The 12,226-nt window shown below is 42.3% G+C and overlaps 1 protein-coding gene across 1 annotated transcript; it reads left to right on the top strand.

Annotated features, from left to right (window-relative positions):
• The first annotated feature begins 449 nt into the window (after positions 1-449).
• Positions 450-11,617, top strand: rhbg (Rh family B glycoprotein). Its single transcript, XM_061674735.1, has 10 exons — positions 450-798; positions 4,604-4,790; positions 5,704-5,854; positions 5,924-6,071; positions 6,877-7,043; positions 7,711-7,848; positions 8,797-8,930; positions 9,032-9,153; positions 9,619-9,692; positions 10,774-11,617. The coding sequence occupies exons 1-10, from the start codon at positions 621-623 to the stop codon at positions 10,849-10,851; spliced, it is 1,377 nt and encodes a 458-aa protein (XP_061530719.1). The 5' UTR covers positions 450-620; the 3' UTR covers positions 10,852-11,617.
• Positions 11,618-12,226: the final 609 nt, after the last annotated feature.

Below are 12,226 nucleotides of genomic sequence, written 5' to 3'. Positions count from 1 at the left end.
AAATAAAATGTAAAACTTAAGACCTTTTTTAAGATAACTATCAAATTTGACTCTTTTTAAAGACAACCTCGACAAAAAAATAAGACTAATAATTTACATAAAATCCAATACTTGCTGACACGTCAAATTTAAGACTTTTGAATGAAACGTAAGCTTTTTTAACACCTTCAGAAGCTGAATATCAAATTTGAGACCCTTTAACGCTCTTTCTAAGACCACCTCAATCAAATTTGACGCAGATATTTCACATAAAATCCACAAAATAAACATTAAACGTGTTATGTAATGTTGGTGATGAAAGTAATTGATCGCTTCCCCTGAAGGAGCTTCCATGTATGTTCCCATTGTGATCAACTTTACCTGGAAGCTTCTTGGAGGCGGGGCTAAAGGTGAGCCGGCCCGCTTGCCTGAGGAGGCGTGTCGCGTTAAAAACTCACATGAAAGAGAAGATCACTCATCTATGTCCTTCCAGACACACACACACACAGACACACATACACACACACACACACACGCGCACACACATTTCAGTCTGTCTGTGCTGGCTGCACAGACACTTGGCGTTAACGGGTCCACATTTCTCCAGCGGGTCCTTTAATCCAGGGGGCAAAGCAGCAACAATGACGGACGCATCCACCAACATGCGACTGAAGCTGCCCATCGTCTGCTTCATCCTGCAGATCATCCTCATCATCCTCTTCGGGGTGCTGGTCCAGTACGACGATGAGGTGGACGCCAAGAAATGGCACAAGGGCAACCACTCAGACTACGATAACGACTTCTACTACCGCTACCCCAGTGAGTCACTACCACTTTTCTTCTTCTTTAAGATGAGTGTACACCAAAAATCCTTTAGATGGCGCCCTAAAAAAAAGTCATCCAATGATCCCCCATTATAATTGCTGTTCATCGTTAGTGCCTAGAGCGTGGATTTTTAAGGGATTGTTTTTTGTTGTTTTGTGTGTGTGTGTGTGGGGGGGGGATTTTTACATTTTACAGGCAAATCCAAATTTAAAGTTGCGCGCCTTTGGTGTAGTACCAATTTGTGCCACAACATGTCGGGCAGCACTAAACTCGACTGGAAGAGATCCAGCATGAATAATAGAAGAGAGAATATATGCCCGTTAAGTATTGTTTTATGCTCTATTTGTCTTAAAGTTGTTACAAGGTTTATATTACCATAATATCTATGCTCATTTTTCTTCAAAGACCATCTATGGAGTTTCACATTATCTGTTAGCATTAAGCTAGCAGAGCTGTTATGGGAAAATTATATAGCTGGTTGGTTCAACATTTTGATGATTAAATACACAGTTATGCCTTGAGATACGAGTGACATGGCTTTTTTGAGTCACGAGCCGTTGTTCTGCAGATTATTATGATTGTTATTATTTGTTTACATTTTTGCTTGGACTTGTAAGCAAAGATTTGAAAAAAAAAATGTTGAAGAAAAAGGCTTTGATGAGTCAACGCACTGCTCTGCGATTGGGTGGCAACCGGTTCAGGGTGTACCCCCGCCTCCTGCCCGATGATAGCCGGGATAGGCTCCGGCACGCCCGTGACCCTTGTGAGGAGAAGCGGCTCAGACAATGGACGGATGGATGGAAGGAAGAAGCTCCGTTGTTGCCTTTAATCCTCTGCATTGTTCAAGTTTTAAGTTTCACAAAATATATTGAAATGCTTGAACTTGACCCACATTTGAAACCATTCCTGTCGAAATCACATTTAGAATACAGTTGCAGAGCAGTTAACTCTTTGGCCACAGAAGGGCGGTTCAACCTGGACTGGTCACCAGACAATCGCAGGACACAAACTGCATTGACAAAAAAGCATTCACACTCACATTCACACGTACGGACAATTTAGCGTCTTCGGTGAAGCTAGCATGCATGGTTTTGGAATGCGCGAGGACACCGCAGTACCATACAAACCCCAATGGAGATTCGAACCTGGATCTCTTGACCGTGAGGCAGATGTGCTAAACACTAACACACTGCGTTGCCCGAAACAAAGATATACAGTAATCAGTTTTCAAAAATATTACAAGGCTGTATGTAAAACACGCAGACGACATGTGATTGAATGATCTTGAGTCCTGTTGTGTTAAGGGTGGGTCAAAAGTGCAGACGGATCCGGCCTGTTGTCTTCTCAAGGGGCGTGGCCTTTGGAGTCATGTGGTGTGAAAACAGGAAGTGAATGCCACGCTCCGCCCCCACTCCCATGTGTCCACTGCCATAAAACACTCAAAACGTGTCCTTCGAAGTGACGAGTGAGTGCCAGTCACTTATCTTACTTTGCTGCGGGCAGGAATGCCGAGAGACAAACGCTTTCATCTTATCGCAGTCTTCATCTGTGGCGTGCAAACTCCAGTTACTCAAACTTCAACCGCTTTACTCAAACAATAATATTATCAAGGTAGTATTCTGCTCAAGCTGCTCAAACAGTTCTGAAAAAGAAGCACTGTGTGAGACGCAACCAAGCGTGACACGAGTGTTCCGCACAAAACAAAAAGAAATGTGTGAGAGAAGAGAGAAAGCATGTCAGCAGTGTGCTATGAAAAAGCCTGAAAAAGAAGCACAGGATGAAGGGAGTGCCAATGCGTGACAAGTGTGTGCTGCAAAAGTCGGAAAAAGAAACACAGAGTCAGAAAAGTGACAAACGGTGACATCAGTGTGTTAACGCAAACCCCTGAAAAAGAAGCACAGAGTGAGAATAGTCTCAAGCTATGTCCCATCTCTCTGTGCTTTTTGAGGCTTTTGTAGTGCACACTGTTGCAACGCATTGGCACTTCTTTCATACTGCAGTTCCTTTTCAGGCTTTTTCATAGCACATAGAAAGATGAGACATAGCTTGACACTTCTACCCTGTGCTTCTTTTTTTTGCATAGTGCGCTGCTGTCCTGCTTTGTCACTTCTCCTACTATGTGCTTCTTTTTTCAGGCATTCATGCACCACACTACTGTCACCGTTTCAGTATGTGCTTTTATTTTAAGGCTTTGTATAGCACCTTACTGTCACACTTTGTGCCTTTCCTCAGCGATGCGTTTCTTTTTCAGGCTTTCCTATAGCAAATTTATATCACGTTTTGTTGCTTCACTTACTCTGTGCTTCCTTTTCAGGCTTTTGTACAATACACTGCTGTCAAAATATATGACTTTTCTCTGCTTCTTTTTTAGACTTTCATGCTGTCATGCTTTGTTACGTCAACTTAATCTTCTTTTTCAGGTTGGAATTTAATACTATTTTGACATGTAGTGTGTAATTTATGTCTTTTGGAAGCAACTGACCTCTCACAGCAGATAAGATCGAATGTTGGCACAGCAGATACGATAAAGTTGAGGCGGCGCCTTGCTGCTCTTTTACATTTAACGAGCAGTCATTTCGCCCGCTTGGGTCACATGATCTGCCGTGATTGCATCACGGCAGATAAAACGACGCCCTCGTCGTCACGCGAACTGAAAGGCATCTTCATGATTCAGCATTTGTTGCTGTCGTGTATGTGTGTGTATTTGTGAAATGAACAGGTCAATGTGTTAACAGGTCAACTGTCACTTAAAAGTCACATAATGGCCTGAGCTTTGGTGAAGCAGCGTGTGGCCGATAGTTATTCTTGTGGGCTTTTCCGAGTGTTTTAGTTGAGTGTTAAGTGTTGTCTAGTCATGGATATTGTAAGTATTTGGGCCACAAGGCCAACCAGCTACTAACCAGTATGTCTGTGCAAATTAACTGTTACCAAGGTAACATAAAATAGGGTTAGGGTTTCAAACAAGGGTTAGGGCTTCAGATTAGGGTTTAAAGATAGGGTCAAGGTTTCAAATTAAGGTTTCAAGCAAAGACTCGGGTTTTAAATTGAAGTTTCAAAGTATTATTTTGGGCTATTGTTAAGGTTTTAAGTAAGGGTTATGGTTTCAAGCAAGAGTTAAGGTTTTAAGTTAGAATGAAGGTTTCAGGCTTGAGTTAAGGTTTTAAAAAAAGGATAAGGGTTTCAGACTAGGGTTTCAAGACAGAGTCAAGGTTTCAAATTGGGGTTTCAAGCAAATGTTAGGGTCTCAAAGTAGGGCCTCAGGCCAGTTTTAGGGATTCAGGTTAGGGGTTAAAATTAGGGTTGTAAGATAGTGTTATGGTGTCAAAGAAGGAATCCAAACAAAAGTTAGATTTGGAAGTTAGGGTTTAAAATGTGTGTTTCAAGACAGTGTAACAGTTTCAAAGTAGGGTTTCAAGACAGGGCTAGAGTTTCAAAGAAGGTTTAGCTCATTTAAATTAGGTTACTAAATTGGGGTTTAAAACAGGCTTTGCACTTTAAACACATAAAATTAAGTTTTGCGATGTTTTTTTCCCCCTCACCTCTTGTTGGTCCACATCCAAAGTCCACAGCATACTGTACCTTTATCCCGACAGTCAATATTTGTTCTAGTAGACAATTTGGTGTAGATTTATGTCAGCATTGTTGACCTAGATCCTCAAAGTGATGTTAAAGATACAAGGCACTAATCATTAGAAACAATGTAATCTGCATAGAGGTGAAAGTGAAACGTTAGTGGGCAAAGAAGTGGGCCCTGTGGAATGGCAGCAGGGATCAGTTCAGACTTAATGCATCTCTTCAGGCTTCCAGGACGTTCACGTGATGATCTTCATCGGCTTCGGCTTCCTGATGACCTTCCTGCAGCGCTACGGCTTCAGCAGCGTGGGCTTCAACTTCCTGATAGCCGCCTTCGCTCTGCAGTGGGCCACGCTCATGCAGGGATTCTTCCACGGCATGCACGCCGGAAAAATACACATCGGAGTAGAGAGGTTAGCGTCCGGCGAAACAACGTCAGCCATCATTAGCGCCACTATGGGATTTTTATAGGTGGAAAAAGTAGTCACACTCTGTACTTAAGCAGATGTAGAAATACTGATTCAACTCCTTTACTTAAATACCAAAAAGTACAGACTCTCAAATAATAAATGTGTACTGTCAGATATATGCCATATATAGCATACAGTGACAGTTTCTCACTATTCCCAGATTTTTGGGCGTGGAACAAATTCTCAGTTGTTTGTGGTCGTTTGTCATATACAAATATAGTTTATCGCCATCTGACGGCATCTTGGTGCCAAGTACCTATGTAGAATTGAGGCTTGGCGCTTCATTTAGTCAGGTCATAGGTTTGTCTAATAGAAAAAGTGCTTTGCCGCCATCCTTTGACATCTCTAGGCAATTACAAATCATATTTAGTGGGCATCAATTTCTCTTCCACTGCTGTGAAAGACCAAACCCTGCTTCACTGTACCTCTTTTGATAACTTGGCCCAACGAAAAAAACAATTGTTTCACTCACGGGCCCAAAGGACCGTTGGTGCGATTGCGTTCCGTTGATCTAGCAATTGGTTAATTAAAAGACATTGTCTATCAAAGTTCGAGCAGAACATCCATTCCCCTCTGCCTGAGATTTTGACAAGATGCTTAAGACAAAACCATGTGCGAAACACTGTAAATCGCCTTTGGTGTCACAGCGGTAACTTACAAGTCCCGTCGTACAGTCCGGGGTTGGAGACCGGGGGCGGCCGTCGTCAAAGAGACCGCATGCAGCACGCTGCATCTGCTTGTCATAAAAAAATAAATAATCAGTTCAGATACATGAACAATCGACTTAAGTACAGTAACAACGTATTTGTAAAAGGTTACTTCCCACCCCTGGAGTTTTCCCCACTGTCTTTTCCAGCATGATCAATGCCGACTTCTGTACGGGCTCCGTGTTGATCTCCTTCGGGGCGGTTCTGGGCAAAACCAGTCCCATCCAGCTCCTGGTGATGGCGCTGTTTGAGGTCACGCTGTTTGCGGTGAATGAGTTCATCCTGCTCTCCGCCCTGGGGGTGAGTTCTTTGGGGGTCCGTTCTACGTGTAAGTGTACAAGCTGTGTATAACCGGCCACGCTTTCCCAGGCCAAGGATGCAGGCGGCTCGATGACCATCCACACCTTCGGGGCCTACTTTGGACTGATAGTGGCTCGAGTCCTGTACCGACCCAACCTGGACAAGAGCAAACACCGAAACAGCTCGGTGTACCACTCGGACCTCTTCGCCATGATCGGTAAAATCTCGAAAATGTGGAAGACCTTCTTTAAAGCAATGTTTTTTTCTCACACTTCTTGATGATAATTCACTACTCCAACATGTCAAAGCGATGCAGGGAAAAGTCATTCAAAACAAATCGAGATGCGAAGCTGACGTAGCATACATGGCTACAGAGGACAATGACGTGAAAGAATAGCATCACTGTTAGCTCTCGATTCATTAAAAAGACAAGTGGAGCACAGAGCTAGACTTGTTAGCTCATTTGGCTAATCTCCCTTACTGAGCTACACGTTAGTAGTGTATTAGCAACATAGCATTATTTTACAGAAGAATTACAGTGCACTTAATATCCCCTTGTCACACTCTGCTTGAAATCACTCGGTTTCGGAGGGCACGGTACGCCTTTTGTTACTAGGGCGTCTGGGGGCAGGACTGTGGGCGGAGCGAGAGAGCTTCGACGAAGCGGGGGCTACTCAGCGTTTAAGATTTAAGTCACTTTTGGTTGACATTTAGCAGCCCTATAGCGACTCTTTTCCACCCAAAAAGCAACTAGCAACAAATCTAGTGACTTTTATTGGTGTTTTTAGCCCCTTATGGAGATTCTGAGATGTTCACGCCTCCATGTCCAGACTGCAAATGAATGACGCTTGTGTGAAACCAACACTGGCTAATTTAGTCATATCCTATACAGTGAGCAACCATAAATATTTGATTGTATTTTCCCTTGCGGAGGCAGCACACCGAATGTCAATTGTCAATTATTGTAGCAGATACGTGCATGTGGCGCAATTTGTGACATTTTGTGATCGGTGTCCCATCAGGTACAATATACCTGTGGATGTTCTGGCCCAGCTTCAACTCAGCCGTCACGGCCCACGGCGACGACCAGCACCGCACGGCCTTGAACACGTACTACTCGCTGGCCGCGTGCACGCTGTCCACTTACGGCATGTCTGCCCTCACCGCGCACGACGGAAAGCTGGACATGGTGAGAAAACACACGGCAAACGTTGCACGGGAGCTTGGCAGCGTGCCGGTCCAGATGAAAGCCGATAGCCGTGGGGGCGCCGCGCCGCCGCTGATAGCAATCAAAGTTCAGCGATCTGCTGTGATAAACGAGGTGACATACGAGACTGGTGATACGTAAGAGGAGCTAATCTGATTTTGACATCAATCAATGTGTTTGTTTCCTCACCCGAAAGGCAGAAATGTATTGCAGTCTCCTTGGTTAGGGTTTGAAGCTAAGGTTAAGGACTCGAGTTAGGGTTTCAAATTAGCTTTTCAAACCTGGTTTAGGGTTTCTAATTTGAGCTGCAAGACGGGTTTAGGGTTTCAAATAATGGTCTCAAACCAGAGTTAGAGTTTTAAATTGGGATTTTGGGACAGGGTTAGGGTTTCCGAGTGAGGTTTTAAGTCAGCGTTATGGATTCCAGTTAGGGTTTCAGGTTGGGGTTTCAAGTAAAAGGTTGGTTTAAAATTAATGTTTCAACCAAGTATTTGGGTTCTAGATTTGTGTTTCATGCCAGAGTTAAGGTTTCAAACAAGGGTCGGGGTTTCAAATTAGGATTTCAAACCAGGGTTAGGGATTTGAGGTTAGGGTTGTAGCTTCGAACACATGAATATAGGTGTTGATGTTTTTTTTTCTCGTCTCGTAGGTCCACATTCAAAACGCGGCTCTGGCCGGCGGCGTGGCTGCGGGCACCGCGGGCGAAATGATGCTCACGCCCTTCGGATCCATGATCGTCGGCTTCCTGGCCGGAATTATCTCCGTGCTGGGATTCAAGTTCCTCTCTGTAAGAAGCACGTCAACTTCCATCAATACAAAAAAAAAAAAGAAAGAAAAAAAAAAAATCATAGTTATACGCTCACTGGACACAATAATGGCACACTTGCAGTCTAATGACATCTAAAAGTTCGTTATTGTGCTTGTACTTTGTAGTGCGTCACCCAGAAAGCTGTTCCGAATATTTTGCCTCACACGTGTCGCTATTTAGTGTTCAATATATTAGAAAACGGCTGCCACTAAGATGCAATGCATTTACGAAGACGCAATCCTTGATGCAGCTCTTGTATTGCATCTCATCAGATTGTGTACCTAATGAAGTGGCCGCTGAGTGCTCTGTTGTTTTTAGTTTCAGGAGGTTAAGTCATTTTAAGACTTAACACGTCAATAAAAATCAGTTCAGTTAGGGTTTCAAATTAGGGTTTCTAGTCAGGGTTAGGGGTTCAAATGATGGTTTCAAAGGAACAGTTAGAGTTTCAAGCCAAGGTTAGGTTTTCAAGTTAGGATTTTAAATTGGGGTTTCAGGCCTCGATTAGGGTTTTAAGCAAGGGTTATGCTTTCAGATTGGGGTTTAAAGATCAGGCTTTCAAGCCAGCTCAGGGTTTCAAACAAGTTTTAGGGTTTCACTTCAGGGTCTTTTGACACAGTTAGGGTTTCAGAAAAAGGTTACAATTTCAAATTAGGGTTTCAAGCCAGTGTTAGGGTTTCAAATACAGGTTAGGGTTTTAAATCATCATTTCAAGCCTGGTTTGAATTAGGATTTCAAAGTAGGGTCGCAAGTTAAGGTTTAATATAAATCAAGAAATCAAGTCACAACAAACTATATGCAGTTTTCTATTTGGCGCTCAATTACAAACTGTGTTTTCTGACCACTCGATGATGCTAATGCATCCAGTCAGTCATTAAGTCAACTACCCTTACTGTAGATGTCAATGAGGTGCTTTTGTTTTTTTTTCAGCCCATCCTGGAGGAGAAGCTGAAGATCCAGGACACGTGCGGCGTTCACAACCTCCACGGCATGCCCGGCATCCTGGGCGCCATCGTGGGCGCCGTCACCGCCGCCGTGGCCTCCTCGGACGCCTACGGAGACGGGTAACCGACCAACGCTTTCTCGATGGAAAGCGGCAAGTTGACGTGCTGAGGCGGTCACTTGACGCTGTGCGTGTTCGTGTGCGTGCGTGTGCTTCTGCCAGCATGGCCGACGTGTTCCCGGACGTGGCGAGTGGCGACGTGGACGCGTCCTTCCAGGGCGTCCGGCAGGCCATCTCCTTGGCGGTGACCCTGGGCATGGCCCTGCTGGGGGGGCTCATCGTCGGTGCGTTCACATTACACTATTCAGTACAGTACTTTTACTTTTATGCAGTTAGGGTTCAAAATTAGGGTGCCAAAACAATGTTAGGGCTTCAAATGGCACAGGGAAAAAAAATCAGTTACACATGATTATAAAGTGGTAAACTGACATTTTTTCCCATCTTTTCCTTGAAAATTATTATATGTTAGTTCAACAGGTTTGAATCATATGCAACTAATGCACAAATACAAAGGACTCCTCTTGTCTCATAATCCACATACAATACAGGTGGCCTGACATACTGCATATGATTGGGCCAGTTACGACATCTGCCCAGCGACAAATGACCAACCCAATAAATCAAACTTATGACGCACTCCAAAAATAAGAATCAATCAATTCTATTGCTCTATGTTGTTGTATGTGTGTAATAATAATAATAATAATAATAATAATAATAATAATAATAATAGCACCTTGTCGTGCCAGGCTTCATCATGAAGTTGCCAGTGTTTGGTGCACCTCCTGACACCCTCTGCTACGAGGACAGCATCTACTGGGAGGTGAGTGGGCACTAAGTACTCCTTTTGGTCCAGTTAGACAAGTGCACTAGTAGGACTGTGTCTACTAGTAATGTTTCTTCCACTACTGTATGACTTTCCTGGACAACTTTGGCATACGTTACTGGTGAGACAGAACTACTAGTGGGCATTTTGGTGCAACTAGTGCGGTCCAGGAGGCTACTAGTGTGTGACACATGCCTCACATTTGGGCCTAGAAGTGTTACTAGTGCAGCATAGTAGTTTACAATTAAGGTTTACTTGCGTATTAGTAGGTCAAAAGTGGCACTAGTAGTGGAGACAACGTTGCGAGTGAGACACAGTATATCTAGTCGTTCTACTAGTGCGTCGAATTGTCTTACTAGTGAGGGCAAGATAATATTTATGGCCACAAGGAAGCAGCAATGCGTCATACAGGTGCTTGTCAGCAATGTCACCAAGTGGCCAGCAGGTGTCGCCGCTGAACCACAGCGTGTTGGGAGCACGCAGGTGGATTCGAGTCACTTCCTGGAACATGATGTGACGTCATGTTAGTCACGCAGCAATGCAGTGTGTGACGTCTCGAGCGTTGTGTATTATACAACCACCATGCTGCACTCATTTATTATTATGGTTAAATTCATTTTGGTGATTTAAATATTTCTTTAATTATTATTTTTTATGTATATGTAGTAATATTTCTAAATGTACTTTATATTAGTTAAGTATATTTTAAAATATTACTACAATTAATGCAAATGTTTAATGATTTACTTGTAATGACTATTTTTAATTAAATGTAATGTTGTTGTACTATATATATATAATCACAATATATTTAAATGATTTTATGTATTACTTTGCATTGTATTGTTTATTTAATATTATTATTTTGCATTTTATTGTATATTTATTCCTATTTTTATTTCCTACTGTTAGGCTTGTTCTGTTAATAAAAGGCAAAAAGGTTTACATTCATACATATGTATGTATTTATGGATGTATGTAAGTATAGATAGATAGATAGATAGATAGATACATTTGTTTTTTAAAGTGTGATTCATACGTTGTGATTTTTTTAATATTTGTGTGCGTTTTTTTTCAGGTTCCTGGAGCCGAGGAGGGCCACGAGGACCAGCTGACCACTGTCATATCTGCAGAGACTGAGAAACTCAACGGCTAAACATGCACAGGCACACACGCGCGCGCACACACACACACACACACACACACACACACACACACACACACAGACACACACACCCACACCCACACACAGACACACGCACACACACACAGAAATTAGTGTGCATAATAATGCCTGCGGTGCTCCACTTGTCAAAGGGACATTTCCTCTCCAAAAGGACATGAAGAACAAAAGCAGCAGGCTTCCACCTTTAGGTGGCGCTATGCTTCAGGCCTGCTTGGGAAGTGAGACGCTTTGATAACGGGTGCCAGTCAATCCACAAAGTGGGCCACAGCACATCAATGCTCACTGTTGAATCGCCACACCAAAGAGCAGCCAATTTCCTTCACTCAAATATTTTTATTATTCCAAAGGTCGGGGGTTTTATTTGATATTTTTCCTACTAAACTAGTACAACCTTTTTTTTTTTTTATTGGTCCTTAGTGTTTTCTTAACCTCTGAATATTCCCATTTGTATTCTAGTGTGTGTTTTTTAAGGCAAGGTATTATTTTTGTCCAAATAAACCTTTTGAATGTGTAATGGTGGTGTCGTATTAAATTGCACACATTTTGCTATGCCAAGACAGTGAAGGCCTGTTTATTGTGGGGGGGATACGTTTCATTTATCACTCCCAGTTGAAGTTTATTGTAAAAGTAACACATAAAACACAAGAACAAACATTGTATATTGTACACTTAACAGCATAATGGCCCAAGTCATTTTTAACTTAACTGTCATAATATAAATAAAAAATGTACTTTGTATTTGTGTTCTTTTTTTCCCCGTTTATATCTGCCTAGATTCACAGCCATCCAGGTTTTGATCATCTGGAAACGTTGAATCAAGGCAAACAGACTTTTCTTGTTTTTTGAATTAGTTTTTTTTCTTGTTTTCCAAAAATGTAAAAAAAAAAATACTTGCAATTATGCTATTAGATAAATGATAGCTGAACATTAAAATGTTCAACCACATCATATCATTCTACCTGCTAGCTTAATGCTAACATATCAAGCAAAACTCAATAGATGGGCTAACAGAAATGAGTATAGCTGTTACAGTAATTATAAACCTTCAAATAAATGCTATTTTAACACACACAGAGCAGCAATAATAAGAGAATTAAATATTGTATGTCTAAACACTAAAATGCTCCACCAAACCATAGCATTTCGTCTAATGAAAGTCTGCTAACTTATTGCTAACTTAATGCGAAATGCTATAGACGGGCTAGCAGACATTAGCATATGAAGATGTTACGGTTTCAAACAACTGCTCCTTTAACACACAAGGAGCAGCAACACATACAAACAGAGCATACAACAATTCTCACAGGCATATATTCTCTCTGTGATGTGGGAACGACTATTAATG

Source organism: Phycodurus eques, chromosome 4 (assembly GCF_024500275.1).
Source record: "Phycodurus eques isolate BA_2022a chromosome 4, UOR_Pequ_1.1, whole genome shotgun sequence".
In the NCBI taxonomy this organism is placed as follows: Eukaryota; Metazoa; Chordata; class Actinopteri; order Syngnathiformes; family Syngnathidae; genus Phycodurus; species Phycodurus eques.
This window is presented reverse-complemented; position numbering and strand designations above follow the sequence as displayed.